Raw genomic sequence first — 9,837 nt, forward strand, 5'->3', positions numbered from 1 at the left:
TGATATACATCCTTTTCAAGCGTAATCCGTTGTCCACCGCGTCGAAACGTAGTACTATCTGCAGTAGAGCTTGTACGATACTGACCGCATCGAGACAATGACTACTTTGTTACTCGTTCAAAAAATGTGTCGGAGGAAAGGGTTTTCATCGAATGAAACTAAACTCATGCCACTTCATGGATGATGGTTTGAAAAAAATGAATAATTTAGACAGAAAACACTGTGTTTGACTTTTTACCTTCTTTTTCAAATCTTCACCAAGACTTCCTCTAACAGCAGAAGTATCTGTATACTCAACAGGAGGTTTTTTTTAGTCTACAGCTAAAATTTCTTACCAGAAAAGCATTTTGTTATCCATGTGATGTTACCATAAACACGTTTTTACTTCACTTTTCGAATGTATTTATCAGTTTTGCACTTTGATAAGCACTGAATGTTTACACAACTTCAAGGGAATTTTTCACTTTATTCGTCGATAATTGGACCGATTGAGATTTCAACTAACATGCAGATGCGATGCAGAGATTTCGAATGAACGGCATAAGATTTTTCGCATTTATCGCATAAAGTTATAACATACCTTTAACAATTCCTTCTATACATAATTGTGTGTTAGTTACTACCTTCGGATGATTGATATCAACCCCCTATACTCGGACGCAAACATTTTTTGTGGAATAGGTCGATTGATGATTCCAAGTTTGGTTAGCTCGTCCGTGTACAGCTGAGCGCTACACAAAATCGAAGATATCTTCATTAGATGGGGATAAAAACTAAGAGATTGTACAATACCCTTACCTGTTTTGCAACTGAATTGAGACCTTCTTTTTGATCTGGTGCCAACCATGTGTAGTTTGTTGATTGTTCACCATGATACCACGAATAGCTAGGTTTAACCCATATGAAGCCAACTGATCGGTCTGGAAACATACGCATTAAGGATGATCAATAGTAAAAGCAGATATAGGACAGCATGCAGCTAGATACATACCCGATACTCATTCATAATCACATCCGCCACGGCCAGGCAGTCAGATGCAGAGGAAAGACAATGGACATCGGAGCATCTCGAAACATAATTAGAATGAAGCAATGATATTATGGCTGCCGGCTGAGAAATAAAGCTGTCGGTGATGTCTTCGGGAGCATGCAAGAATCGCGTACCGATATCATTATTTACATCTGAAAAAAGCATTCGCAGAATGTAGAAGATATTCTCAAAAACAAATATAGCTCAAGTGCAACTTACACTTTGGATGCAGAATACGACCTAGCCCATGCATAACAGTAAGGCCCTCACTTAATCCCAGTGCCCCTTTGTGGCGATTAGTAGATCCTTTATCGGTTGGTTTTTTCGTTTTGCTCCCAGCCGATTGATGAGCCAGCGAAGAGGGTATCGATTTCAAACAAGTAAAAAGGTAATTTAAACAGCAATTCCGCAGATCACCCTGAGAGGAAGCCACGATGTCTTCTTCTACCGCTTTTGGAGGTACTTGGAAGGTTTTCCGGAGTTCGGCACTACCGCCTATCAAAGTTGAAATGCGTTTAATGGCCTTCTTCATGAGAGTCACAGACACGGTGTTGAATTTAATTGTATCGACGTGGAAGTTCTCCATGATTGTCGGAGGGAAAAGTTTCATCGCAATGTCCAATGATTTACTCGAGGCATCCGTCGCGATGAAGATAATCGGTGTACTGCTCTGATTCTGGTATATTTCTAGAGACTCGTGAAATTCCTCCGGACTGCGCAGAAATGAGTTTGGAAAATCTTTCACCAACAGCACCTTCCTCTCCGTTCCGGACGAGCTGAATAGCGAGCAGTATCGAGAGCTTTTGTGTAGGAAATCATTAAACAGTTGCTTCTGGGATTGTCTGCTTCTTCTGTCCTCTCTACTTTCGAAGTCGAAGTTATCCTCGTAATACAGTTCCAAATCCACGGGAGTGGTCCATTCCTTAACATCGCACTTCAGTTGTTTGGCGATGGTTTTCACACACACGCTCTTGCCACTACCGGAAGGACCGGTCACCAACAAAATCTGTTTCGCGATTCCTTCCGGCTCGTATTCACTGTCTTGTAGTGCCGCTTCGAGCCAGTGTTTGATTTCCTCAACCTTCTTCACATGGATCGCAAGATCCGCCTCTTTCGCTGGCTCAAATTGTCGTAACAAATCGGACGATTCTTCCTTGCCCTTCCGCAGCATTTTGTCGCAGGAAGGCGTAGGTTTGTTAGCTATCAGATTCCTTTTTCAGTTCAAAACGCTTCAATATATCTCGGAATTCACGATCTGCAACCGGCGCCTGGCGATCCGTTATTCCGGTCAAATGTGGATTTGTTTACAAAAAGTGAGACGTCAAAACGGACAAGGTTACTACAGTTTGGTGGGCCGCTGGTCAGTTTTCCAAAAATTTTCCGTTTTTAATTTGAGTAATAATCCCGCGGATTTAAGTTTTATTGATTAACTATTTTACCGTCGCCAAAGCCATTCCATGGTTCTCTTTTCGTCGTCGCTTCTGAGAGAGGCTTCGGTCCAGATTGGCTTGAAAGTGGGCAGCCACTTTCCGCGCTTGAGCGATTTCGGCGCGACGCTTCTGGGGGCCAACCGCCTTTTCGTAGGATAAGCGCTCGCTCAGCTGCAACCACGTGTACCGTGGTAAGTATTTCATGTTCCACAGGATATCACAAAACACTGATTTCCGGCTGGTACTGATAGGTTGTGCGTTTAGGTGTTTGGCCAGTAATCGCGCCTCACGTTTTTTGCTGAACTCGACCCAAGCCTCGGTATAGTTTAGGACCGCCCGTTTCCCTAGAACCGTTCGTTTCTTTGTATTCGCTCCTGTGGATAGACTCTGGCTGTAAATAGCGTTTGGGAATTTACGAGTTTCTGTTCAACCTACCTTTGCATTCCGGTTGCATGTAAATGCGGCCAACGTTGGCCATCGGTTGCAGCAGCTTGCGAAGAATCGTCACGTTCATATGTTTCGGAATGGAGGAAATGTACACAATACCTCTGCTATCTAATCGTGGATTATCCTTTTCTAGTTGAGCGCATCCTAGTTCCATCCCCCGTCCGTTTAATTCGGGAAAACTCATGGAAATTCTTCCTTTCTTCTCTTATCTTCACAGCTAAAACTTCCGGTCGCGTTCCGGGACCTGTTTGACAGGCGGATACGCGAGCAAAACAAACGACTTTAAAAAACAAGCAGCAGAAGCAGGCGCAAATTTTTGGTTAAAAAATTCGATATCTTAAGATATCCCGTTTTGTGTAGTGTTTGTTATCGGTTTCTTCGACAAAAATGGGTGTCCGGAATTTGAAAACGTATATGAACAAGCATTTGAAGAACGGTGTCTATCCGGTTTGGATGTTGCCCGCGATACGGTAACTGATTTCTGCTGCGATGCTGTTTCAAAAAGTTGTGTAATTATTTCATTATCCCTTTTCCAGAAAAGCGGCTAAACGATCGCGCCAACCTTTGGTAGTGATCGATTTGATGGCGTTGTTTGGATTGTTTTGCTCCGATAAGAAGAGCATGCTTTGTGGAACACGGGTACGAATGATCGAACAGCAAGCTGATGAGTTTTTCCGACGGCTTAAGGAAGCCGGAGCACGGTTGGTGTTTTTCTATGATGGGCCACCGCAGCAGGCTAAACTCACGACGTGGACGAAACGGCAAAATCAAAAGTACAAAGACATGATTGCCATCATGGATGCAGTTGATCAGGGACAACCCCTGCATAAAATTGCCAACAAGTACTCCAGAATGCCGAACAATACCTGCATCAAGCTGAATCACGTAGCGCGCAAGCACGGTCCATTGATCATTCCGTACAGCGCCGAGTGCGATCAAGAGTTGGCCGTGTATGCACAGCAGCATAAAGCCTTCGCCATTATAACGAACGATACCGATTTTCTCATCTACGAAGGAAACTGGCATCTCTGGTACGTAGACGATATCAATTTGGATACACTGGAGACGCTAGAATACAACAGGGATGCATTACGGCGTGAGATGGATTTAAACTGGCCCGGCATGGCCCTGTGGGCGACACTGGGAGGGAACGACTTTTTCCAGTACGACACCGTGGAACCTTTCCACAATTCCCTCAATGGTAACAACAAATTCGGCAAACTGGCCCAATATGTTCGCAGCTTACCGCTCGGTAATGGTTTTAGTAAAGGTATCGTGAAGCAAATTGTCCAGCGCGTATATGAAGGGCGGCCGATACCGGAAGATGCAGAAGAATGTTTGGCGCAAAGTTTATACTTTTACAGCACCGTACGTTGATACCGACGAGTATCTTACATGACAAAAACATTTAATGCCATTCTATTTCCCACTCTACAGAATCCTAGTTTATTGAGCCGCCCAATGGATCCGATGGAAGCATTTCTGATTGAGGAAGAGCAAACCTTTGTGTTGAGCATTTTGAAAGGCACGGCACACAACAGTACAACCCTATTTTTCGACTTCCGATCGTCACAGCTTGGAAATTACTTTGACATTATTGTGCCATTGATCGCCCGCACTGCCGGTGTCATACTATACCATCGACAACATGAACGAACGGATATGAAGGTACTGGCCAAACGGGGACATCTGGAATCTTATGCTGAGTATACCGTTCCAGCAATATTCCCAACGGATATTACGCCACCGCATCTGATGGAACTGCTGTCGCAGGACGCAACGCTACAGGATGCATTAAAGCAAAGGAAGCTGCAATTATTGCGCTGGGTCTGTTCGGACGATGTGGACGATGGGATGTTGCAGGCGATACCGAGTAAACTGGTCACAACGGTTCTCACGCTTGTGACGCTAGTTCGAAATGACGCATTGCTTCTATTCGAAGCTGATCTGCTTCTATCGATAGCCCATGATGAACTGAACGGTGGTATCAATTCAAATCCCACCATCGAGCGGTATCCCGTGCGTGTCGATCCTCGCGCCTTTCGCGTAGCTTTTCTGTTCCAGAAGGTGTACTCGCACATCGCGCGTACGGCTAAATCATTTGGTCTGCCCGCCGATTACTGCTGTTCCGTACCATACGATGGACATCGGTTTCACAACTGTTATGCCGGCTGGCGTAGCGGCCAGTGGACGATGAACGAAGGGCAACAAGGGTGGAGATTGTATGCGCCATTTGCAAATCAGGACCGCGTGGCAGCCGCTGTTGCCTAAAACAATCATAAGAAACCACCGAACAAACTCGAATACTTTCGCGGCATTCTTGAAATATTAACCTGTGAATTACGGCCATCGGTCAAGATTATTTACCTGATTGAATTAATTGAATGGAGGGATTCGAAGCTCTGTTTACCTTATTATGTCTTTTAAAGATTTATTTTGTTCAATCCAATAAATTTCTTATGAAAAACACTCCATTTTGTGTGATATAAAAACACTTTGGATGCAATGTAGAAACGAAAAGCTATAGCAAAACGATCGTTTTGCCGAGAAGCATCTCTATACGTGAGTAGCACGCCGTAGCGTCGGCAGAAAACTTACAAGCCGCATCCATGCCCAAAACAACAGTTAAACATTGTGCAGCTTTACATTACCACTATAAATATAGTCGTATCTACTATTTACATGGTGTAAGAGGGCCAGACCACCTACACTAACCATCTTTAGCCGAAGTATCGCCGGCTTCTAGAATCTGTCGAATACTTTCGATTACTTCCGGTGGTACGTCAAGGGGCTTCTCGCTCAGCTGGCCCGTCTCCGGTACTACGACGTAGATCTCGTAGATCGTTTTGTTCGGTTCGCTGGCATCCTGACTTTCCACCAGTACCAACGAATTAATATCGATGTTTTCGAGTGAGAAACCACTGGGCTCGGCTCCGTCGTCGTCATTTTCACCGTCGTATTGCGTCTGTTCGTCAATTTCATCACTTTCATTCTCTGCCATTTCCTTCGGTTGTGTCACCGACGGTAGTTCACTGGTTCGTTCTGCTTGTCCCTCGATGCTAGTCGAAACTGGCGGTTCAGCAACGGAGGTCGGCGTGTGCCAGGAGTATGAAGACGGAGATTCAACAGAATTTGCTTGATCGCAAAGTTTAAATGGCATATCTGACCGATCCTTTGGCAGCGCTTCTGCACCGTCGTCCACATCATTGGCCAAGCATTCGTTTCGTTCTGTGCCGGCGTTCTCCTCCTTTTCGACAGTGAAATGACCATCACTATCATTGATATCGACGCTTTCCACAACAATCATTTGTGTTGCAGGTACTGCAGCTGAATTGGCCTGTTGTCGCACTTCCTCTTCTCTTTCAATGGTTGTTTCTCCTTCTATCGTACTGTAGGTCTTCGGTTCTATCTTTTGATGATGTACTATCGTATGATCTATAGTAATAGCTGCACTAGTTTCATTCAGCAACTCGGATGAAATGGTCTCGCAGTAGAGTTCACTGGAAGGATCAGAGGCTTGCACGGGCGGTTCAACATCTTCCTCGATTCCAACCTGTCCCGCTGGAAGCATCGTACAAATGGTTACCGACTCGCGTGTTAGAGAATTTGCAAGCTCTTGTTTGTGTTGCCTATCGTAAACATTTTCCGCCAGCGAAGATTGTACTTTGGTATAGGATTCCGTCTTTACGGGATTGGCCACTGGTGCGTTGTTGGCTGGCAAGGGTAAGTAACTGAGATCCGCTTCGACTTCGTACTTCATGGCCGCAACCGGTGTCAGCTCAATCGGTACCGGAGCTATTTCGCCCATAAGGCTACAGTCCTCACGGCGTCGACAGGTAGTTCGGCTTTGATCGTCAAGATTTTGAAGCGTTATCACAGATGTGGAATCTGGTTCCAGATCCTCCTGTACTGGGATGTGACGTTCAACGTAAACTGGCGGTGGGTAGGGCAGTTCTTCTACCGTTTCTGTTTCTAACAACGTCGACGATGTGTTTGTTGACCCCATTCCACCATTAGGGATGTAGGGCTGTGAATCGTTGTTCGATTTTGGATCGTTATCATCCCATTCCTCTGCACAAAGACTGGCTTCTAGCGCTTTGCGCGACATCTTGCGCACTCTTTGACTACGTGTGGAATCCATCAATGACCCGTCACCAGCAGGCATATAGGACTGCTGTTCTACCTTCGCTTTCACATCCTTGGATGAGTCCGACAAGAAGAGATTTGGTTCCGATGTTTTGCGTGGTTTCTTTGATGCAGGTTTTGACGGTATGTCGACATCATCGCACGTATTGGAGAGTGGTGAAGGTTCCAACGTTGATTCCTGTTTATCATCGTTAGTGTAGGCATATGAACGCGATTCCAATGCTTTCTGAGATAGTTTCCGAACTCGTTTATGCTGGCTCACTTCGGATGAAGGCATAGGCGAGCTTTCTGTCATGGATGGCTGCAATATCGCGTTCAGCTCTTGATCATTATCATTCTCCTTGCCAGAAAAACTTCCTTCCACTGTCTTGCGCGACATTTTACGAATCCTTTTATCGTGTTTCGCATCCTGCGTTGGTTCTACATTCGGGTCCTGGTCATTGTCCAAACTACTCTTATTTTTAAGTGATCTTTTACTTGTAGGCATAGTTTGTTTCATATCCGTAGGTGATTGTTGATCGTCATCAAGTTCACACTCGGAATTTCCGAAGAGCTCTTCCGTTTCCAGTGCTTTGCGCGACTTTTTGCTAACTCGTTTGACGGGGACGTTCGGACATGCCATATCCGATGGTTGTGCTGGAGATGCAGGTGAATCACCAGTTTCCGGTGGTATTGGCGATTGTGGTGCTGACGCATTTGGCGATTCACCATCACGCAGTTGCTCGTGCGTATCGGTGAGTGTACGTTGCGAACGGCTGAGGCGTTTCTGAGGGCATCTGTTTTTTGATTGGCTTAACAGCAATCTAGAAAACGGATAGCATTAAAATCAGAATAGATCTTGGCGACGGAAATTGTGATATCATACTTTCGCTGTAGCTGCTCATTGCGACGCTTTTTGGCCTCTTCCTCGAGACACTGCTGCTTTTCTGCCTTTTTGCGTTCAATTTCCTCATCTTCCTGCTCGAACTGTTGCCGAAGCTCGGCAATATTAAACTGTTTCGGGTGTTTGAGTGCCTTATTGACCAATTGCAGATTATGGCGCTCTTCTTTTTTAAACTGAAAACAGAAATTAAATGTCGTATAAGAAGAAAGTGCGAATAGCGAGTTGCCTCGAATCAAATACCTTGAGCTTCATATCACGCCTGGTACGGTTGGGGAACAGACTGAGCATCATTGAAAAATCGGTTCCAATCGTATGTAGGCAACGGTAGAAGCGTATCGTTTCTTCATCACTCCAACCCTTCGTCCGTTTGATACGTGTGTAATAGCCCGAATCTGTAAAGGTGAATGAATGCATGAAGGGGTCCCAACAGTAAAACAATTTCAATCCTTCGTCAGCGCTACTTACTGCCACTAAACTCGTCCTGATACAGTACATCGGAGTTGGCCAGTGTTTCGCGGAACTCTTTGTCACGCTCATTCTCGATCACCAGGCTTGCTTCGTCCAGTATGATTTCGCCGTTAGGTCCCAGCTTCAGCTGAGGAGTCAACTGGACAGGAGGTGCTGGTGTCTCCTTAGCAGGCGGTGCAGAAGTTGACGGTGCAGGAGTAGGAGACCGTGATTTGCTTGCCGTGCGGCTGCGTGTCCCCGCACGCTGGCTGCCATCGATCGACTTGGGGATGTTCTCGACCGAAGTACGTTTGCTGAGCGACGGCGGTGGTTCCATAGGATTGTTAACCGGATTATAGTAGATCATGTCGAACATCGTGAGGTTCTGTTTGTCGACATTTTCGATGTTCGTCAAGCGTTTGCGGATCTCCTTCTTATTCTCTAGCGTACGTTGCGATTCCTCTTGCTTGGTCGCTATCTTCCGGGCCACTCTGTTTACCGTGATTCCATCGGGGAGCGATTTGTTGGATGTCAGCGATTCTGTACGGATTCGCTTGCGGGCCAACTGCATGGGATAGCCAAAACGTACATCTTGCTTTCTCGGCGACATCGGTTCCTCATGGCTGATGCTCGCAGTAGTGGTTGTGCTTTCAGTGGCAAGCGAGCCGACCGAGTTGCTGGTGTTTTTAGCATTGCTATCGACGGGCACTGTTGCGGAGAGGAAAAATGCATGATTAAGAAAGGATAACTCAATTTTAAATTGATATCGACTTACTGGGAAGTTTGAAATGTTGCTTTTCTTCCTCCGATTTCTCGTCGATCTCGGCGGGAGCTACATGTTGCAAGGGTGATGCAACAGCCGGCGGTTCGTTGTGGATTGCAGCGGAGGTTGGAGTTTCCGGCTCAACCGCCGGTTTCTCAGTGAACTCTTCAACCGTTTCGGTCTTTTGTTCGGCTGCAGGTTTGCCGGTAGGTTTCGATGGCCTGCGTATGCTGAGATTGGCAGCGACCTTGACCCGCGGCCGTCTGGTAGCCATTTCTCATTACTTCTACCTATACACACCGGCGTCGTAGTAGGCTTCTCGACGGACCGTTTTCACCGGTTGTGTGCTCCAGCAAGCCGCGATCACGTTGGGATATGCGTATAACGAGTACTTATGAATGGTTGACGCGAGGACTCGACTTGATTCCAACATTTGAGAAACTCTATCTTCATGGAAGTGTAGCACTTTTACGTTCTGCAGTAACAAGCAAACGAGAATTGGTGGGTTTTCTGCGAAATTCTTGCGGATTAACTCAATTCAACACGAAAAAGCGTAATCTTCACTCGGCATGTTTTTCTCGTGTTTTATCTGTCAAAAAAACCTCGTAAAAAAACCTGGTCATTAATATGTACATCTTTTTCACTGGGCGTTTATTTTGGAAACCCGATGAAAAGTCGCACGAAAAGTGAG

General features: G+C 45.7%; 4 protein-coding genes across 5 annotated transcripts; 1 reads left to right on the forward strand and 3 right to left on the reverse strand.

Moving 5' to 3' along the window:
• Positions 1-527: 527 nt before the first annotated feature.
• On the reverse strand, positions 528-2,264 carry LOC125950792 (cell cycle checkpoint protein RAD17). Its single transcript, XM_049679097.1, has 4 exons — positions 1,250-2,264; positions 992-1,182; positions 799-920; positions 528-731 (listed from the first exon to the last, which is right to left on the reverse strand). The coding sequence occupies exons 1-4, from the start codon at positions 2,199-2,201 to the stop codon at positions 620-622; spliced, it is 1,377 nt and encodes a 458-aa protein (XP_049535054.1). The 5' UTR covers positions 2,202-2,264; the 3' UTR covers positions 528-619.
• Positions 2,265-2,460: 196 nt separating this feature from the next.
• Positions 2,461-3,198, reverse strand: LOC125950813 (uncharacterized). The gene is made up of 2 exons (XM_049679131.1): positions 2,896-3,198; positions 2,461-2,834 (listed from the first exon to the last, which is right to left on the reverse strand). The coding sequence occupies exons 1-2, from the start codon at positions 3,089-3,091 to the stop codon at positions 2,461-2,463; spliced, it is 570 nt and encodes a 189-aa protein (XP_049535088.1). The 5' UTR covers positions 3,092-3,198.
• LOC125950783 (uncharacterized) lies at positions 2,545-5,379 on the forward strand. Of its 2 annotated transcripts, none has more exons than XM_049679076.1 (4): positions 2,545-2,651; positions 3,125-3,377; positions 3,444-4,275; positions 4,345-5,379. In XM_049679076.1, the coding sequence occupies exons 2-4, from the start codon at positions 3,295-3,297 to the stop codon at positions 5,176-5,178; spliced, it is 1,749 nt and encodes a 582-aa protein (XP_049535033.1). In that variant the 5' UTR covers positions 2,545-2,651; positions 3,125-3,294; the 3' UTR covers positions 5,179-5,379. The 2 variants fall into 2 exon arrangements, with proteins under 2 accessions (XP_049535033.1, XP_049535034.1); XM_049679077.1 differs by lacking the exon at positions 2,545-2,651 and adding an exon at positions 2,954-3,039.
• Positions 5,380-5,428: 49 nt separating this feature from the next.
• LOC125950773 (microtubule-associated protein futsch) lies at positions 5,429-9,739 on the reverse strand. Its single transcript, XM_049679048.1, has 5 exons — positions 9,159-9,739; positions 8,402-9,091; positions 8,177-8,328; positions 7,919-8,109; positions 5,429-7,856 (listed from the first exon to the last, which is right to left on the reverse strand). The coding sequence occupies exons 1-5, from the start codon at positions 9,418-9,420 to the stop codon at positions 5,618-5,620; spliced, it is 3,534 nt and encodes a 1,177-aa protein (XP_049535005.1). The 5' UTR covers positions 9,421-9,739; the 3' UTR covers positions 5,429-5,617.
• Between the last annotated feature and the right edge of the window lie 98 nt (positions 9,740-9,837).

The sequence above is a fragment of the Anopheles darlingi genome, chromosome 2 (genome assembly GCF_943734745.1).
Source record: "Anopheles darlingi chromosome 2, idAnoDarlMG_H_01, whole genome shotgun sequence".
In the NCBI taxonomy this organism is placed as follows: Eukaryota; Metazoa; Arthropoda; class Insecta; order Diptera; family Culicidae; genus Anopheles; species Anopheles darlingi.